The 19,896-nt window shown below is 52.1% G+C and overlaps 1 protein-coding gene across 4 annotated transcripts in view; it reads left to right on the top strand.

Annotated features, from left to right (window-relative positions):
* The window catches only part of CALN1 (calneuron 1), a 528,610-nt gene extending 512,138 nt beyond the window's left edge, over window positions 1–16,472 (top strand). For all 4 annotated transcript variants that reach the window (XM_058711417.1, XM_058711416.1, XM_058711418.1 and 1 more), the window contains one exon: window positions 9,123–16,472. In XM_058711417.1, the coding sequence (XP_058567400.1) occupies window positions 9,123–9,250 (128 nt within the window). In that variant the 3' untranslated portion in view covers window positions 9,251–16,472. The remainder of the gene's footprint in view (window positions 1–9,122) is intronic.
* Window positions 16,473–19,896: the final 3,424 nt, after the last annotated feature.

Genomic DNA, 19,896 nt, shown 5'->3' with positions numbered 1-19,896 from the left:
GCAGAGGTGTTCTGCACCATCCAGTGCCTCGGGATGATGGACGAGAGAAATAAATGTCAAAGGAGGGGACGCGGGCCGGGTGGCTCCCTAGCTCCCAAAGCATCACTGCGCAGACATGCGGGTTACGTGCCCACCCCTGGCTGGACTAGATATGTGACCCTGCGTAAGTTCTCTAGAAACTCTCAGCCTTCTCTTCTTCGCCTCTGCAATGCAAAGATTGGACAATGACGGTCGCGTCCAGCTTCAACAATTTCTGCCTCAGCGGAAGGTCAGAAAGAATTTGCAGCCAAATCTAAGGTCTCCAGGCCAGCCATCCCTGCTGAAGCTGCAGAATTCCTATTGGGATGTCAAATGCACACCCAGATGGGGAGCCTTGTCCCATCACCTGGCCGTGCACGTTGGGTATTTCAGGCCCGTCCAAATGAAAAGGGCATAACACGTCTCCTACACCATCTGCTCTCGGTTTGCCCGGTGCCACGAATTTCCTTAAATAAAACCTGTTCTCTGCGGGTGGAGGTTAAGGTGGAGTGGAGGGTCCGTGGCAGGTGGTGAGACAGGACACAGTTTTCAGAGAGATTTGGGACTTCAGACAGAAAGGGATTTTTTTTCTTCTATTTGGGAATCCTTCACAGCAGTCCGGCAGGAAAGTTTTCTGGAGTCACAAGCGAGGAGTGATGAGATTCTGAGACACGAGGTAGACAGCTGGAGGACTGGTTTTGATTAGTACGCCTGGTCGTTGAGGACTCCAACTCTGCACTCTGGACAGGCCTGGCTGAAAATCCTGCTTTGTCCTGTCTGCGGTCACTTGCCTGAGACACTTGCATACACAGTAAGAGCCTAATGTTCTTCATCCGTGAAATGGGAATCACACAATGACTGCCTCGTGTGGCTGGGACATGAAGTGACACATGAGATTATTTTGTATAAGGCTGAACACATGAGTGAGCACTCGAAACAGACAACGAAACAGAACGAGCTCATCCCTAGCCCCAGGTCTGTTCTCCTGATTTGATTTTTTTTTTTTCCCGGAGACGTCGTGCGTCCCCACTGCTAGAATGCCACATCGTCTTTGAAGGATGGCACAGGGACCAAAGGTGCAGGGTTTGAACATTCTTCTTGACACCTTCACTCCTAAAGTCAAGTCGATGCCAACATCGGAGGTGCCAAAAGTACCAGTCAGGACTCTTGGTTTTAAGTAGCAGCAACTCAACCCAGACGCCCTTAAACTAAAAAATATTGGCAAAGGGATGAACTTTGGCTGACCTGGATCGAAAGAGCTCAAGCGACATTCCCTCGTCCTCCCAACCCCCCGTCTGTCACTGTCTCATTCCCAGTCTCTGTCCTTCTTTCCTCTCTGTTGGTTTCGTTCTTGGGCAGGCTGTCTCTCCCCGAAGTGACAGGATTCTCTCCCTGAAGATTCACCTCCATTCCAAGAAGGGGCTCCCATCAATCCTGCTTGGCCCACATGCCTGACCCTGAACCCAGCCAAGAGCTTGGCACACTCTACTTGGCCAGTCTGGTTTGCTGCAGGGGGAAGGTGGAGCCCTGGACCAAGAGTTCAATCAGTCTGAAGACTGAGCTACAGATCCCCAAACCAAAAGATGAATTACATTCCCAGAAGAGGAAGGTCTGTCGGAAGGGCCAGAACAACACCTGGCCACCTCACCAAGGGTCCACAGTGGAACCCTCCAAGCAAGACCTGGCCATCCGATGGCTAGAAACCTGAGGATTTTATGGTAGAGAAGGAGCCAGAAGGGTGGCCCTTCTTCCCCTTAACAGGTATCATAAAACATGGCACTGCTATTCGGCCACATCATCTATCTCTGCAGGTCTTACCTGGGGTACCTGAGCATTCTTGGTCTCGCTGATGTATAGAAAATTCACTTTCAGGGGCACCTGGGTGGCTCAGTCGGTTGAGCGTCCGACTTCGGCTCAGGTCATGATCTCGTAGTTCGTGAGTTCGTGTCCTGTGTCGGGCTCTGTGCTGACAGCTCGGAGCCTGGAGCCCGCTTCGGATTCCGGGTCTCCCTCTCTCTCTGCCCCTCTCCCGCTCGTGCTCGCTCCCTCGCTCTCTCGGTCTCTCAAGAGTAACTAAAAATATTTTTTTTTAAATGACAAAAAAAGAATATTCACTTTCAGGAGCTCTTAATTAGTTCCACTTTAGGCTATGGAAATATTCAGTTTCATAAAATCATAAAATGTGAGACCTGGAAGGATCACAGAGCAGTAATAGCTCCCAGACTTGGTAGTTCTGGCTCATTGTGAGAATCACCTAAGATGGGTTTTGTATTGTTTTGTTTTTAAACATTCCTGAGCCCCGAACTCCCTGCCAGAAATATCACTTACATAGAGGTCTGTGTGGGGGCAATTAATCAGAATTGTTATGATTCTGGTTCGCCTCATTTGGGAGCCAAAGCCTCCAGACACGCAGCCCCATTTCGAAGAGACTGAGCCAGAGGGATTATGAACCCAATACGTCCAGGGTCACCCAGCCAGTCCGTGGCAAAATCCGTGCAGACTCCAGGAGAAAACTCCAAGAGTCACTCACTGCCTGTCATTTGCCGAGTGGAGCAGTGTGAATCTGTTTTGTTCTTTGTTTTGTTTTGAATGTTTATTATTTGAGAAAGAGACAGAGAGCAAGCAGGGGAGGGGCAGAGGGAAAGAGAGAGCGAGACACAGAATCCAAAGCAGGCTCCAGGCTCTGAGCGGTCAGCGCAGAGCCCGACGCGGGGCTCAAACCCACAGACCACGAGATCATGACCTGAGCTGAAGTCGGCCGCCCAACCGACCGAGCCACCCAGGCGTCCCTACATCTGTTAAAATAACAAAGCAAAACCTGTCTGATGCTTGAGCTCACAAACCCAGGTCCTGCCATATAGCATCCAGGAGTCTGTAGGTGTTCAGGACTTGCTACCAAGCTTTCAAGAAAACTGGAGACCCCACTTCTATGTGTTCCTGTGTCAATTTCCCCCCATGTTCCTTCTGGGCTCCTAAGTCAACCACTCTGCTGGAAAGAGAGCTCGGGCCCCATGGGAAGAGAAACATGGAAAAGATTGCCAGCAGCATGATACATTCTTGCCATTTTGCGTGTTCAGTTGCAAGTTCCTCGAAAAGAGTTACCATACGACCCAGAAATTGGACTCCTACCTGGATCTGTACCCAAGAGCGCTGGAAACACGTCCACACAAAAACTTGTATAAGAATGTTCTGGCAGCATTATCCATAATTGCCCAAAACTGGAAACAACCCAAACGTCCATCAGCTGGTGAACGGAGAAACAAAAGGTGGCACAAAGAGAAATAAAGGGACCAACACATGCGACAGCATGCATGGGCTGGGCCAAGTTAAAGAAGTAAGACGCAAAAGGCTACACGTTGTACATTTGCATGTATCTGCTATGCCCGATGCCCGGAAGAGGTATCTCCATAGAGACAGAAAGGAGATTAGCGATTGCCAGGGGCTGGGGAGGCGGGAATGAAGGGACGAAGCGTGACTTCTAACGTGTGTGGCATTTCTTTTTAGGGTGATGAACACATTCTGGAATTGGGTAGTGGATTCTTTCCCAACTTGGTGAATGTACTAAATGCCACTGAACTGTCCACGCTAAAAGGCTGAATGTTACGGTATGGGAATGCCATCTCAATTAAAAATAAGCAAGTATTGACAGACCAGTCCATGGAGCGCCTGGGTGGTTCCGTCGGCTAGGCATCCGACTCTTGGTTTCAGCTCAGGTCGTGATCTCACAGTTCGTGGGCTCGAGCCCCACGCCGGGCTTCGCGCTGCTGGTGCAGAGCCTGCTTGGGATTCTCTCTCCCTGTCCCTCTCCCTCAAAATAATAAATAAACATAAAAAAAAAGTCCAATCATTACAAAAATTTAAAGATCAGGCTCTATGAGAGCAAGACATTCAGGAGAAGCCTCCTAGGGAAGAGAGGTTTGGGGTACGCCTAGAAGAAATGAGAGGGAAGGTCAGCGGGCACCCCCAGCAGAGAGAACAGGTGCCAAGCCTTGGACTGCATCGCACAGTCTCGTGTGGGGACGCGTGGGGACCCCTGCTTGCCTGAAACAGAAGCTGCTCGGCAAGGAGGCACAGCGGTCTAGGAGCAGAGGTGGGAAAGGGACAGGAGGTGGTCGGCGGTCCTCCCAGCTGAGCTGAGATGCTGGATGGCACGCGCTTCCCCAGCAAGAAAGCGTTGGCAGAAAGGTCGCGGGAATCCGTAACGCATACTAAGTGCTGCTTTGGGAAGGTGAGTTTCACTGCAGCCCGGAACGAATTCACGAGGGAAGGGACCACGGCAAAGGTCTGGGAGCACTGCTCGGATGCTCACTCCCGTGCTGGAGGCTGCGGGGAACGGGAGAAAAATGAGCAGACCTTTCCTCCAGCCCTCAGGGGATACAAGGACGTCTTGCACTTCTCTGGCAATTCACAGCTGGGCGTGGCTTTCACTTTTTGTATCCGCTCATTCATCTTTGAGATGATGCTCGACATTAGCAGAACGGTTAGCATCGCCTCCTTGCACAGAGAGAGAAACTGAGGCTCAGAGAGGTTCAGTCGCTTGCCCCGGGGCTGTTCTTGCGCGGTGGTTAAGAGAAGCCCTAACCCGGAGTCACAGGTCATCCTGGGCTCAGCCAGAGTTCCGCTGGGGAAGCAAACCCTAGACACAGAGTAAAACCCCAAACTGTAGCACAGTGCAAATGTATGAGAGCCGAAGACGGGCCTTGAATTATTATCAACAAACACATTAACCCGGGGCGGGCTGTACCGTCAAGCACATCAGGGGTTTGAAGTGGCTTTTCTTTGGATCTTCCTATCGCTGAGTGTCCTGTCGCTAAGCGAAAGGTCAAGAAGGCAGAGTTTGTGCAGAAGTTTTAAACCCGGGTGTTAGAACCAGACCCCGGCCCAAGCCCCACCTGCGCCATTGGCCAAATGCACTCGGACTCCACCTCGTGGAGCTTCAGAGGCTCCCACCTGTCAAGGGACAGTCACACACCCAGCTCTCACGGGGACGGCCACCATGCAGGTCTGTGATGACACGTGCAGAGCACGCGGCGTGCGCCTGGCCTACTCAGGCGGGGTTCAGTAAGTGAAGGCAAGTTTTGAAAAGGTTTCCGGGGGCGCCCGGGGGGCTCAGTAGGTTAAGTGTCCGACTTCGGCTCAGGTCCCGACGTCACGGTTCGTGAGTTCAAGCCCCGCATCCGGCTCTCCGCTGTCAGCGTGGAGCCCACTTGGGATTCTCGGTCTCCCTTTCTCGGCCCCTCCCCCCCCCCCCCACATTTTTCTCCCCCTCCCCCTCTCGCAAAAAATAAACATTAAAAAAGTTTTTAAAGGTTTACAAAAGAGAATTGGCACTCCGTGGGCACAAACATACCCTAGTACCTTCATATATCCTCACTCTTCACAACAAGGCAGTTTTTACTACTCCCATTTTATAGATGAGGAAATTGAGGCTGGAGGAAGTTTTGCTTGCCCAAGGTCACACAGCCGAGAGGTGGAATAGCTATGATTTAGACTTGGGTCTGGCTCCGAAATCATGACTTTTTTTACTCTGCCACACGATTTATGACAACGTGAGAACTGGATGTCACAGGATTCTCGTGGAGGCACAGAGGCTGAAATGATGATGTTTCAGGGCCACCGAGAGGAGCAAGCTGGGAGTGCCACTCTGCTTATAGGACTTTGGTCTAGACTGGGATTTGCATGGCCTCAAGTACACCCTATTAGGTCTCCAGGCCTTTCCTCCTTCCTTATCTCTCCCCTCCTACTGCTTTGAAGGATTTTCAGATCAAAGGTGCAGCCGCTCTCCTGCGGGATAATCCTGTCGCCTGTAACCTTGTTTTCCGAGTGTCCTTCACAAAGAAGGGCTTCAGCCAAAGATTTCTCCCTCAGCGTAATCACACAATTTTTCTCGGCCTTCGCTAGCCCTCAGGAAGGAAAGGTAGATGACTGCCTTCAGAAGCATGTTTATGCTGAGGAACTTCCCAGAATAAATTAGCCAGCCCTCAGAAAGTGCCAGATACGCCACTTTCCCATCCTCCTATTTTCAGCCCTGGTTCTTTCCTTCTTAAACGCCACCTCCTTTTTTCCTTACCGAGGGAGGGCTGGCAGTTTTTTTTTGTTTTTTTTTTTATTTGCCCAGTCCTGGGATGGGGGCATCTCGGCACCAAGGAAATTTTCTTTCTCCGGGTAAGAATTTGTAAGATTCTAAGACCCAGACATGATCAACAAGTTGAGAAAGGAACCAAAACTACTTTCAATCACCCAAGGGAAGCAAAAGCCCAGGGGATCCAGGATTAAAGATAACAAGACAGCACCCAAGAGGGGCACCCGGGTGGCTCAGTCGGTTGAGCGTCCGACTTCGGCTCAGGTCACGACGTCATGATTTGTGAGTTTGAGCCCTGCATCGGGCTCTATGCTGCCAGCTCGGAGCCTAGAACCTGCTTTGGATTGTGGGTCTCCCTCTCTCTCTGCCCCTCCCCCGCTCCTGCTCTCTCTCCCTCTCTCAAAAATAAATAAAAACATTAAAACAAAAAAAGACAGCACCTAAGAGTGCAGAAATAATCAACAAGTGTTAGGGGTGGGGACAGAGCTGCGTCACGGGGCCCTGGGTCTCTGTGAAACATGGCTTGCTGGAGAAACCCTCCTGATGTAATTTACAGAGGCCCCCTGACAAGCCCCCGACACCCCTTCTCTTAGAGAAAGCTGCATTTGTCTTTGGAAACATCCCCGGCTTCCCACTTCTTCCCTGTGATTTCCAGGGATTTCAGAGGAGCCCCTGAATGTCAAGGGGAAGACGTACTTGAAATTGAATGACTTTTAGGTTCTTGAACGGCATGTGGACCCTACCTTGACCTTTTTCTCTTGCCATTCTTCTTTCGTACAGAGAGGTTGCAAGCAATATGAAGGGAAATTGCATTTCTTTCCCCCGCGCCCGCACACACACCTCCTCTCCATGCCATAATCCCATCCCATCCAAAGAAAAACCACTTTCCCTCAGCTGGAGGTTTGCAAAGGTAGAGTATAACGTCCAGCAGAAGGACCTCTTTTCAAAATGGAAGGTAATCTGAAAATGTTCTGCTGTTCTTCTGGCATTGGGTTTCTTTCTTTTTTTTTTTTTTTTAAGTTTATTTATTTGTTTTGAGAGAGAAGGAGAGAGCGTGAGTAGGTGAGGGGCAGAGAGAGAGAGAGGGAGAGAGAGAGAATCCCAAGCAGGCTCCATGCTGTCAGTACAGAGCCCGACGTGGGGCTTGACCTCACAACCATGAGATCATGACCTGAGCCAAAATCAAGAGTCAGGCACTCAACTGACTGAGCCACCCAGGTGCCCCCTGGCATTGGGTTTCTTAACGTCTGAATCTGAAGAACCATCTTCCCTGATACCCCCCACCCTATGTCCCTAACACACACGCGCGCACATGAGCGCACACACACACACACACACACACCTGTCAGGTCCCCAGCAACTCAAACTCTATCAAATTTTTTGGCCCCACCTAGTCCTACTGAATCAAAAATTCTGGGGGTGGGGCCTAGCAATTCCCTAATCACCCGAAAAACTTATTAATTCATAAATTCCTGGCCTTCACCCCCAGAGATTTTGATTTGGGAATTCTGCAGTGGGACCCAAGAATTTACATTTACATCAAACTCCCAGATGGTGCTGTTGCCACTGGTCCAGTGAGTAGCTCTGCTGTACACAGCTTCCCAGCTGCCTCCAGGGCACAGATTTCTCTCATACACTAAGTGGTAAACTGTGTGCAAAGATCACGGATGCACAGACAGATGGGGGGGGGCGGGGAGGGGGTGTAGACTCAAAGAAGGAAAAGAAGTTCTGGTATAGGAAGCAATGCCTGGAAGAGAGATCTGTTCTGCCCCTCGGCACATTTGACGAAAACTTTACTTTCTGGTGATTTCCATCTCTCTGTCTCTGGTCCATATTACTTTCCCAACTGATGTAGACCTACCAATGGTTTCTTAAGGGCCTTATAAAAATGCTGTTGCAAGACGTAGCCCAACAAAAGGATGAAAAGAATACAATCCCAGGACCCAAGGGCAGACCCTTGGTGCCGCAGGATGTGGGGGCGGGGACGCCCTGCCTGTGCGAGGTCTGACAGAGCTTTGTGACTCTCTCCCGGGTTCCCACCGGTCCTGTCCACACAGCATGTGGACTTCACCGAAATCACCTGGTTAAACACAGATCACTGGCCCCATCCCTGGAGCTTCTGATTCGGTAGACTGGGCGTGGGATCCAGCATGAGCACCTGCATTTTTAGTAAGCTCCCAGGGATGGGGGTGCCTGGGTGGCTCAGTCGGTTAAGCGTCCGACTTCGGCTCAGGTCATGATCTCGCGGTTTGTGAGTTCGAGCCCCACGGCGGGCTCCGTGCTGACAGCTCGGAGCCTGGGGCCTGCTTTGGATCTGTGTCTCCCTCTCTCTCTCTGCTCTTCCCCTGCTCATGTTCTGTCTCTCTCTCCTTCAAAAATAAACATTATTAAAAAAAAATTTTTTTTTTAAAAAAACCTCCCAGGGATGTGTATGCTGCTTGCCCAGGGACCCCTCCTTAGAACCCCCCTGGCGTGCGTAACTCAAGTAATGCCAGAAGTCATTTAGGGTCATCCCGACCAGCAGCCACCCAAGAACAATTCTGGAAGGTAAGTTGCTTCCGGCCCAGCGTGAATACGTAGGGAAGCATCTGAATCTAGCAGCTGCCTCAGAAATGGGAGCCCGGCGTTCTGCAGAAACCGACACAGCCGTGCCTGGACGGTGCCTTTTGCGAAACTCCAAAACGTTACATTTCTCTTGTTGCGCAGAAAGTCACTGGCGCTCTACTGCACCCGGAAGTTTGTACCCTCCTCTGAGCATCACATCTCTCTTGGCTTCTGGTCAAGTTTTGACTGTTTCGCACGGTTTGCCAGAGGACGTGGTGTTCAGTGTCCGAGGATGGTCCGGGGCATGCTCGTCGGTGTGACCCGTCTTCAGCCTCGGAACTGGGCTTGTTGACGAGGAGGAGGTCAGCCTGTCTCACTGTGTCATTTCTCTCTTCTCTCTCCCCCCCTCCCCACTCCCCCCCACCCCGCGTCTCCTTGCCCTCCGCTCCCCACCCCCCACCCCCCCCACCCCCCCCAGTGCATGCACAGAAACAGAACAGGCAGACCTGCGTCCGCAAGAGCCTCATCTGCGCCTTCGCCATGGCCTTCATCATAAGCGTCATGCTGATCGCGGCCAACCAGATCCTCCGGAGCGGCATGGAGTAGGCCGCCCCCCACCGGGCTGCGTGCCCAGCTCACCGCGCATGCGCATGCCCAGCGGGCAGACTCTGTTCCTCCGCAAAAGCAGATACGGTTGCAGACCAGGCTCGGTCGGGCGAAGACCCCCCAAGGCTGCAGTGCAACAGGTGTTGCCCATTCACTTCATCTCCTTGGCAGGGACACCAAAGGGCTGTCTTAAATGCTTTAATGGTTTTGTTTCCTAATGCAATAAAATAGCCAGGAGTTCCCAGTGACTGCTTCAACCACCCCTAGGAACTCTGAAGAGAGACTTCATTTCCATCCCGGGATTCCAGGGGCCACCCAGGCAGGCGGTGTAAGAGAGCAAGGGCGAGGCGTCAGCCCGCGGCCACCTCCGTGACCCCCGTCCTTTCAACCCCAGGGGTCCGCTGGAGACTCCCGGCTGCGGGAACCCTCAGTCCCAAGAGGCTGGCTGCTGGTTGCTACGGAAGAGGGGGCTTCCTTCCTCCACCCAGTGGAGCCCCCCACCCCCACCCCCCACCCCAAGGCGTGAGGGGAAAGCCATCGAGGGGGGTGCAGCGCCGCACCCCTTCGCTTCCGTTCTTACTGCCTTTTCTAGAGGACTCTTGTTGGCAGAGTTGGGGAGCTCTCGGTTTCCGTCGGCACTTGGCTTTCTGTTCCTAGAGCCCATCGCGCACCAGCATTTTGGAATCTGCAGAGAGCCTTTCTCCCGGCTTTTGCCACCTGTGCTGCCATTAGTGGGGAAAAAAAAAAAAAAAAAAAAGCATTCTCGTGGGCGTCCCTGTAACATAGACATGTAGACAGACGTATATACTGGGCTCCTTCGTGTGTGACATCCCCATTTCCTAATCGCTTACTCCCGGTATAAGCTCGTTCTCCGACGTGCGTCCCCGCCTCTTTCGGGTGGGCCAGGTAGTTCGGGGGTGGGGGGTGCGGGGAGGGCCTGGGACCCTCACACCCCACTCGCCCGGAGTCGCGGAGCCCGAACCCGCCTCCGTGCCAGCAGACCTCGGTCAGCGAAGGGCCTCGAGCACCTTATCTTCTCCTCCATTTCCAACTTGCTTTGTTAGTCCTCCCCCGAGCAAAAGAGAAATACGGTCCACAGTGAAAAGACGGAAACGTACATCACCTCCTGCAGCGGTCAGATTCTGCAACTGACTCGTTTTCCCCCCACCCGGGGAAACAAAGAGGCGTGAAGCAGCGCAGCCAGCAGGTAATTCGCTCCTGCCTGCGGAATACTTCTGCTGGGGGGGAGGGACCCGAACCTCAGGGTCCCTCTTCAGTGGCATGTCAACCTGTAGTTTCCCGACTTTTCCCAGACGCCGTATCAGCCACCGCTATTGATTCAAGCTTGCACAGTCCGATCGGCCCATAACCTTTCCATGCCGTGTTTTCCTTTGCACTTTTCCAAGCTCAGGTCTTTATTTCTGTAGAATGGTGTCGCGCCCCTTTCTTTCCATTGCATCCTGAAGCTACGTGCTTTTTCCCTCTCCCTTTTCCCCTGTCTTCCAGTATGGAGGTGCCAGAATGTCTCCTCTCTAGGTTTGGCGGTGTGGGGTGTGTGTCCCCCGAAACCCTCCCCCAGGGGCCCCTCCCTCTCCGTTTTCTCCCTTTCTGCCTTTTCCAACCTTGCTTGTCCTTTTAGGGTCTTTTTCCAGTTTGACTCTGCAAGCACTTCCTGCAGCCGCCGGGGGGGGGGGGGGGTTGGGGGCAGCTGTAGAAACTTCCCCATGGTGGGAGCCCGCAAATATTCCTGATGAGCACAAGTAAAACTAGGGTTTGAGCCATAGTACAGAGCAGGTGTGAGCTCCCAAGAGCCCTGGGGGTTGAGGGTCTTGCTGGGAAAATGCCCAGAGTCCTACCGGGAGTTCCTTCCAGGCCAAGGAAGGCAACAGCCTGCCTCTCCCCCTTGCCTGCTCCGTCCTGCCACAATACCCAGTGCACGTCTGCCTCCTCTCTCTCCCCCTGCCCGACTCCCCACGGTCCCTTCAGGATGAGCTTCCAGAAGGAGGACAGGTCTGAGCGCAGAACACTAACACAGAAGACAACTGCGTCATTAGGTTTTGCCCCAAGCGGCTTACCTTCCCCCCCGCCCCACAACTGGACTTGGATGGGAAGGACCCCCTGAACCTCTAGGCCATGCCCTCCTGGGGAGCCAGACTAAATAGAGACCGGGAGGACTCCCAAAGGCCGCTGCCCCGTGAGAGGGGATCGCAACGCTTCTTCAAAGGCTGGCTGTCTGCAAGTTCTGTGCCTCCCCCTGGAGAACCGGGTCCCCGAAGGATGTGCGGCTTAGAAGAGAAATGAGCCGCTGTGCAGGGGCGGAGAGTAAAGAGAGCTCTGGAGAGGCACCAACAGCCTGTTCGAGGCCTCAGCATCCTCTCCCTGAACAGGACCCTTTTCCTCTCCCAGTGACCCGCGAATCCTACCCAGGAGGGATTCGAGGAGCAGGCGTCCCTTGCAGGGAGAGAGGACGAAAAGGAAGCTATAGAACTTTCCTCTGGGGCGGGCTGGAATTGACCTGCCACCATGGTGGCGTCACGCATGGTACCCAGGAGCTGAAGTGTGGGGAGACAGCCCAGAGTTAGAGGCGCGCCTGACGCTTTGGGAGGCGAGAGCTTGTGTCTGCGAGGTGAGCCCTGGCTGTTTTGCCTGGACGGTCTTTCAGAGGTGTCGGGATTCTTTGTAAGACTTAAGATGTTGACTTTCTGCAGCCCCACCCCAGGTCCTGTCCATTCCAGAGCTACTTCAGCCCCGTGCCCCGCCCCCCCACACATACACACAGCACTTATGATGCTCATGGTTAAAGCGTGGCTCATTCTTGCTGTAAGAACAGGTGCCCCCCAGACCACACAAGGGATGATCGGGGAGGCATTTTGCTAGGGGGACAAGGGATGCAGACCCTGGTCCCCTTGGCCCCACAAAAAAGCTGTCTCCTATCACTCCAGAAGCAGACAGAGCCCCCAGACAGGACCCAGCATGGGAACTATTAGAAGTGGCTTCCAGAATGTGCGTGGGTCCCACGTGACCAATCTGTAAAAAAAAGAGGGGGGGTGATGTTGCCATGGCAACCTTCGCATTCCACCCTGAGTTTGCCAAGGCACACAAAAATAGGGAACATTTTCTTAAAGAACACCGGGCTCCGTGCACCCATATCCCCCCTGGTGGGGTAAACTACTCTCAGAAAAATCTGGCGGTTTCTCTGCCTTCTCTGGTGTTTTGAAACCATCCTTCCATGTGCTCAGGAGAACAGGAGCTACCTGAAAGCCGGGTGGTATTCTCCCCACCCCGCCTCCTCCCCCCCAACCCTTCCCAGGGCCCAGAGCAAGGACCCCTTCATCTGGGCGAAAAGGCAGAAATGTCATTTGGAAGGCAAAAAATATTTTAAGCCTCAGTCTTTAAAAGCATCTGTTGGCCTGTTGAGACGGCTCTCCCACAAGCCAGAAATGTGAACTGAAGTGAACTGAGGTTTACGTGGGGTCTTAGGCAAGCCCAGAGGCTTCTGAACTTTCTAGGTGTTTTATTTGCAGAGAACAAGACGTGTACCGCGAGGCGTGTCCTTTCTCCATACCTGTCCCCCGTCTCAAGTCGCACATGACGAATGGTCTGTCGCGATTACCCAGAGAACCTAGTGAAAGCTGGCAAGGTCATGCTGAGGGTCATGCCCCTCACCTCCCCTGCAGAGAATCGTTAAGTGACGCATCTAAGAACTGGGAAGGGGAAATTTCTCGTTCATTCTAAATGCCTTCTCTAGGCTTCAGTCCAGACTCAGGTTATAAATCAAAGCGAGTTTTGCTCTTAGCTTGTAGCTGGCAGCCTCCCCGGGACCATGACTGAGGAGGGAGGGTGTGATGGCCAAGCACAGGTCCTGGGGTTGGCTGGCCTGGCCACGGGTGTGGCTACATGTCATGAAACCCTGTTTCTGCTGTGCCATTTTCTCTCCATGGTCGCGGTCGCTGCTGAGCTCTGCTCCCCCCAGTTGGAGGTCCCCAACCAGACTGGGTCATTTCACTGCACTGTTTCTCCAAAAGCCCATAACGATAGTATCACTCACCCTGCTCCACGGAGTTGTAGGGAGATCTGGAACCCCACTGCAGGGAACAGTCCCTTTTCCCATAGCGCCACGATGATACAGACGGGCCTCGGCCCGTCTAGGCTTCCGGACTCGGGCACATACTGGTTGTATTCCCAGGAGGACTACTCTCTGGAGAACGTTTGTCTGCAGTGACCCGAGTTCACAACTTTCCCGTTGGCCTCTTCAGGGATCCTCACGGGGCTAAGAGTCTGGAACCTTAAGCCCTCGCCATAGCCGTCTTTCCTCACCTCTTCATTACTTGGCTGTCCCGGAAGGGGTGGGGGTGGGGGGAGATCCATCAGAAATAACAAAGCAACATTATTCAGCAGCTAGGGTTTTCCAGTGGAATTATTTGAACCACTAGCAAAGTGGAGGAGGGGCGGGCTGCCCCTTGTGGACCCTGTCTCCACAGCCATCTAAATGTCAGAACTGTCTAGCTTCACTTCATACTTCCTTTGACTAAATCACTCAGGGGACTGTCCTCAGCTATGGTGGCCTTGCCATTGACACTTGGTTGGGGGAGGAATAAGGTCAAATGCACACACCAGCCACACACTTCTCTTAGTCTGCCGTGCTCGTTTGCTAATGCGCATGGCCACAGCGCATGACTATGGTTTCTACTTTATACTGGTTTGGGACCCTCTTTCTATGGTCTCAAGGGACGCGGTGACAAAGCTCGGAAAGTCTTCACGGCAAAATTAATTTGATGCCGTTGGCTTGAGGTAATAGCCACAAAGGATCAGGTTTTGCCAGTCCCATAAGACAGCCCTCTGGACCCAGAAAAGACTCGCCCAGCCCCCTGCCTCCTGCCTGGCCCGACTTTGGGTAGCTTAATCGGTTCAACACCCATGGTGGGTGGAGCCCTCATCCGCCTCTTTTCCTTGAGCTTGATGGGTTGGCTTTCAAAACAGTGCTTCTCACAATGTTGGAAGTTATTGTCCGAGTGAAAGGGCTGCAGGGCTGGGATTTTCCAGGGGAGTAGAGGAGGAGGCTAATTAGGAAGGAATATTCCAGGGAATGAAAACCTCAAGGGTGGTGTTGCTGCATCACTGGACCTGTGAGAGAAAAAGGAAGATTGTGAAGGGCTGCAGAGGCTGGTCTCTGGACGCTTTCCCTGAATCTGTGGCCTGCGGGGGACTGAGTGCCACGGGGCTGCCCATCAACCTGACCCCAGTGACACGGGTGGTGGCAGACGTCAAGTGGAGGCCGTAGCTCGTCTTTCCTTGGGGGATGGGACATCTGCCAAGCTCAAAATGCCTCCCCCCCCCCGGGGGGCATTGTGTCTGGGCTCAGACCTGTTGAACTGAGGCCAGGAGAGCAGAGGGGAGAGCCAGACGTAAGGGAGCACGATCGTGTGCAGGACCTCACGTGCTTTGGCCGGCCGCCCACCAGCCCGATCATTTGAGTGACGTTCCCTTCCTGGCCTCAGCTCTCTCATCGCTAAAGCAAAAGGAAAGGGAAACCAGAAAAGCCCGCCCATCGTGACTCCGTTTGTCTGAAACAAGTCAAGATGATGCCTAGAGTTGAGAGGGGCCAGATTCCCGCGTGAACTGGGGACTGGCGGTTTCTTTTCTCACACGGGTCCCGAGAGGCAGTTGTAATAAAGGGTCTCATTTGCTGTCCGTTGTCTGTAGGTGAAACAGTGCAAATTGGTTTCCGTCAAATGCGTGGTGTCTTGCAAGTAAGAGGTTTTGTTGACTCCCTAAGGTCTTGCTGACTCAAGGGAACATCAAAGATGGGCTGAGCCAGGGTGAAAAGTAAGGGGTTTTGATCACTTGATGGCAGATCACGGGCATGAGAATTCCGGGATCAGTAGAGTGAAACAAAGCCAGATCCCAGGACAAAGTAGGTGTCTCTCCATCTGAGAAAGCCTAACTGGAAGCTACTGAATAAAGAGCACAACTTCCGGTCATTTCTTTTTTCTTTTTGTTTTTGTTTTTTGTTTTTTTTTCCTGGCCATTCCGGTATATGTGATAATGGTTTGCAATTATTCCTAACACTGCAGAAGGGAGAGAGTCACCGTCTCTCACGATTGCCAGGAATGAGATTAGCATTCTGGGGAGACCAGCCGTTGCGGGATGGTCTCTTGGAGGCTGAGGGATGCTGAGCACAGGTACCTGCTTTGGAAACACCGACCCTGGTGAAGGGTGGAAGGCAGGACAAGAGTGACCGCTGGACGCATAAAATCCCTAGCCCTTCTGCCCCATGACAACATAACATCCTAGGTTTCTGTCCCTTTACCTCTACCAGAATTGGACTGAGATTTTCACATAAGCTTGTTTTCATAGAAGCCCTACTGACCTTCCCTGGAAAAACCCAGATTGGTCTGGAAAGGAAAGGGTCCTCTCAGCTCCTGGTAGAATCTTACACAAGCCAGGGTCTCTCGGCTCTCCCCAAAGAAAATCAAAGAATATTCTTCCTTTCTGACCTGGAAATCTGGTTTCAGGGGTCCTTGAATGGCTTCTTAGTGGGGTTTGACTCCACCCCCCCCCACCAGTTCTGAAATCCAAGAAGAAGCTGTTTATCCAAGGACTAACCAAAGACCGTGCCCTTGGATGGAAATCAGATCCAGAAAGTCTGGTCAGGCAGTGGGCTGGCAAACTGTCATCTTTTGAGGATGGGAGGGGTGGGGTCAGTGAGCCTAGGAGTCATTAGACTGGAGACGTGACTTGTTTCTGAAAGCACAGTATAGTTAGTGGCTGGATGCAGACTGGAGCACAGCTGAGGATCCTAGGACCAGTATGCCTGGAGCCTGACAGCTCTCGTTTCCAGAATGGGCCACTCAGACTGAAATCCTGGGTCACAGTCTTCCCATTTACCTCATTCATGTTCCTTTTTTTTTTTTTTTTCTCATTCCGTGTTAGATGATTATTTCTGCTATTAAGTGATGGGAGTCAGCAGACTAGTCAAAAGGAAATCTTTATATAAAATGTAAATATTAATATAAATTAACTTGGCATGCAACTTACTAATCCAATGAAGTATATATTATTAATATGTCCTCTTAGTGTATAAAGGAAAACTGACTGCCATATTAACCAGATGTTTTCTGTAACCAGACTTGTCTGTAAATATATAATCTGTATAAAAAAAGAGTCTAATTTACCATTATTTATGCAATAGAAAAAAATAAAAGTTTTTTTTTTCTTTTGAGGAGGGATTCAGTTCATTATCTGTGGTGTGGCTTGCAAAGCTGTCACGAAATTCACTCCTGTGACCCTGGAGGGCAACCAGACCCATTTGGACGGCAGTCCGGCATCACCTTCTTCCAAGAAGCAAGGATCAGGAAAGCGGCTGGGGATCTGGTCCTCACGGTCGGGCTTTGGAAGGGAATGATTGGCATAAGGGGGGATAAGCTGGTTGTGGATCATATGGTGAGAAGAACAAAACATCTTCTGGCCAGGGGCAGACATTTGCAGACACCCAAGCTAATGGTGTCACCCTTCGGGATTGCATTTGCCAAATTCTTCCCCAATGTTAGCATTCAGGCATTACATAGCTTTCCCTTAAACTTCTGGAATTTGCAGTGTTATTGGAGCTTCTCGGGCATAAAAAGAGACACCCGTTCCCTTCTATCAATAGGGAAAAGAAGAACACCAGAAAGTTAAGTGACTTAAGGACACTAAGAGATCCCGCTTGAGTTTGGACCAGAACCTTGACCTCCTGATGCCAGAAACCATGAGGGCATCTCCTATTTTTTCTTTACTTTTCAAGAGTAAAGTACTTTTCACACATTTCCCCAAATGTACTGAGGCAACAAGCTGAGTATCCATTTGGGTAGACTCTCCCAGGATCTCCCAGGAGACCCCTTGTTCACTGTTGCATTTTATACACCTTCTCCGGCGGGGCAACTTACAAGGTAACATCACTAAGCATTTGTTATTGTTTAAAAATTTTAAAAATAGACTGTTCTCGGCATAAAACACATGGTTTTCTCTCTGCTAAAGGGGGCCTCTGGCAAATTCCAGTGATAATAACTTGGATTTTATCCTCTCTGTTCTGATTTTTAATATATTTTTTTTATCATCAAGGAGCATTTAGTCACGAATATGTATTCTTCTGGGGTAATTACCCCAGCATGGAGTGTCCTGCAGGATAAAAGTCCCACGGGGGTGGGGTGGGGCGACAAATCTCTGACCCCTGAACCACAGAGACAGTGAAGCCTGAACATTGGCTCAGACCTGGTAAATCAAAGCTCTCCCTCAAGTTATGAACGTACCTTTGAATCCCATGGGGATTTTTCCATAACTTTGGTGGTGCCGGCCACTTGTGTGGCCAGAAAGCTCTTCTGGCTTGAGCGATGTTCAGCAATCAGCCCTGCAGCTCAGAGCCAGCCAGGACCCTGCTCTCTCACATCCAGATTTCCTAGGATGAGGAAGAAGGGCAGGTGCCTCAATGCAGAAGAGCTTCCGGGCTGTGCTAAGGGGACACGCTGGCTCAGACTGTTTGGGTTCACTGCCTCAAGTGGCAGGCCAAGGATCGGGAGCCATCTCCCTGAGCAGTCCCTCAGCAATGCTCTTAGTAATGCGATCTCGGGAAGTATTTCCCAGGCTGGAGTTGCAGTTGTAACTCACATGCCCTAAGCACAGCAGCAGAGACGTGTGTGGGGCAGCAGAGACCTCTGCTCTCCCTCCCAGGGAGGTGCCGCTGGCTCCTGAACTGGAGGCGCTTCGTGGTCTTCCCCCACCTGCCTTGCCAAAGCCAAAACCATGGCTGCCAGGAAGCAAAAGGGTGGGAGCGGTGTATGCGGGATAGATGACACTCCCCCTCCCCAGTCTTCCCTGAGGTTAATAATCTGGATGACAGCAGGAGAAAACAGAGCGGAAAGGGGGAATGAATTGTCTGGTGTGTGAATTATATCTCAATAAGGCCGTTATAAAAAATGAGCACAAAAGCAGCCTTGAACGAGACAAAGAAGCAGGAGGTAGAGGCATGGGGAGGCTCTGAGGCGCTCACGTGTATGCGATCCTCAGGCTGCCCTCTGGGGCAACTGGCCCAGCTCCCGGTTGCCCTGGGCAGAAAATCCTGCCTCTCAGAGGCAATGGCAGAGCAGGCAGGAGCCCACCCCTTGGGACAGGCTTGGCTCTTCCGGGCCTTTCGGCACAAAGAGGACCAGACCTGATCCTCACGTGTTCGAGCCCCCTGGCCCAGGAACCACACAGACTTGTTTCTTCTTGATCAGGGTCTCTCCAGCGCCAGCCCTCCGTGCCTCCTACCAGGCTTCTCTTCCAAGGATGAAGTGCCCTGTCATAGAAAAGAGAACTTGGGGGGGCTGGGGAGCCCCTGAGGCATCTGCGGCCAGAAGGGGATTGTTGTGTGCAGGGTGGAGGCGGGTTGTGTAGACTCCCGGTCATCTGTAACTTCGGATGAGCGAGCAGCCCCAGCCATGTGACTGAACTAAGCTTCTTAGCCACACAATTTATTTTTCTCATCATTTTATATCTAGCGCGTCGTATTATGCCCAGCACCCAGTAGGTCCTCAATAAGTGTTTGCTAAATAAACCAGATTACCTCACGTAGCCCAGATATCCGAATTCTCTGGGAGCACAAGGTTCCTGTGCCCGCCTTCCTCTCCATCGCCTTCCCTCCCCTCCCGCCCCTGCACCCTGGCTCCCAAGCCTTGGTCAAAATCAGGGGAGCCTGTGTTTACGTTTGTTTATTTCTGAGCTCCTCGAGCCGGTCTAGGAATTATCCTCCTTGATACGCTAGGTTCAGTGCCTTAAGCTTCTCGAAGGTGCTACCTACTGGATCTGGCACCAAAGAATTGGGATCACCGCTGGCTCTCCCCTCACCCTCCCTGAAAGCCACAGCATCTATGCCACCGGCTTGGTCTCAGCCGGGATCAAGGTCTTCACAGCCTTAAGGCTTGGTCCCCCTGGGCTGGGATGGGGGCCGGGCTTTCAGCTGGTCTACACCCATCCCTCCTCTCATGTCTGCGGGTCTTCCTCAACACCTGCCACCACCAACCCCACCGCGGAGCACCAGCCTTCGCTATCCGGCCAATTCTTCACAGACCTATTTGGGTACCTGGCAGGTGTCGACTAGGGACTAACAGGAGGCAGATAGAAACATAAACAAGACCCCCGGGCGGCTTAGAGTCTCATAGAAAGCACAGACAGGTAAGCCTGTGATTACAGCCCAGGATCAGAAGCCCTAGGGAAGGATTCGCAACAAAAGGTAACAGCAACACCAAGGAGGAACATCGGTTGTGTTAACACGTTTTTTCTTTTCAATTACGAAATATCTCAAACCCACGTAAAACAGACAACAGTATACCTTTCATCCACTTCTAATAGATGTCAATGTTCTGGTTGAGATTTCTGGCGCGTGCTCTCACGGTTTCTCCCTCCGCCGCCCCCCCCCCCCCCGCCCCCTCCCTCTCTGAAGAAGGAAAACAGTTCAGATGCCTCGGATACTGCAGTTCGGATTTATCATTCTCCCTTCCCCTCCCTCTTCGGGAGGGAAATTGTTGGCATTTATATTTGTTGTAGGGGAATTCTTGGAGGGGCAGGACAAAGAAGTCGTCGGGGCAGAGGGGGGACGGCGCGTGACAGGCAGAGGGATCAGCGTGTGCAAA

Source organism: Neofelis nebulosa, chromosome 18, assembly GCF_028018385.1.
Source record: "Neofelis nebulosa isolate mNeoNeb1 chromosome 18, mNeoNeb1.pri, whole genome shotgun sequence".
Taxonomy (NCBI): domain Eukaryota; kingdom Metazoa; phylum Chordata; class Mammalia; order Carnivora; family Felidae; genus Neofelis; species Neofelis nebulosa.
Note: the sequence above shows the minus strand (reverse complement) of the source record. Positions and strands in the feature narration are given on the sequence as shown.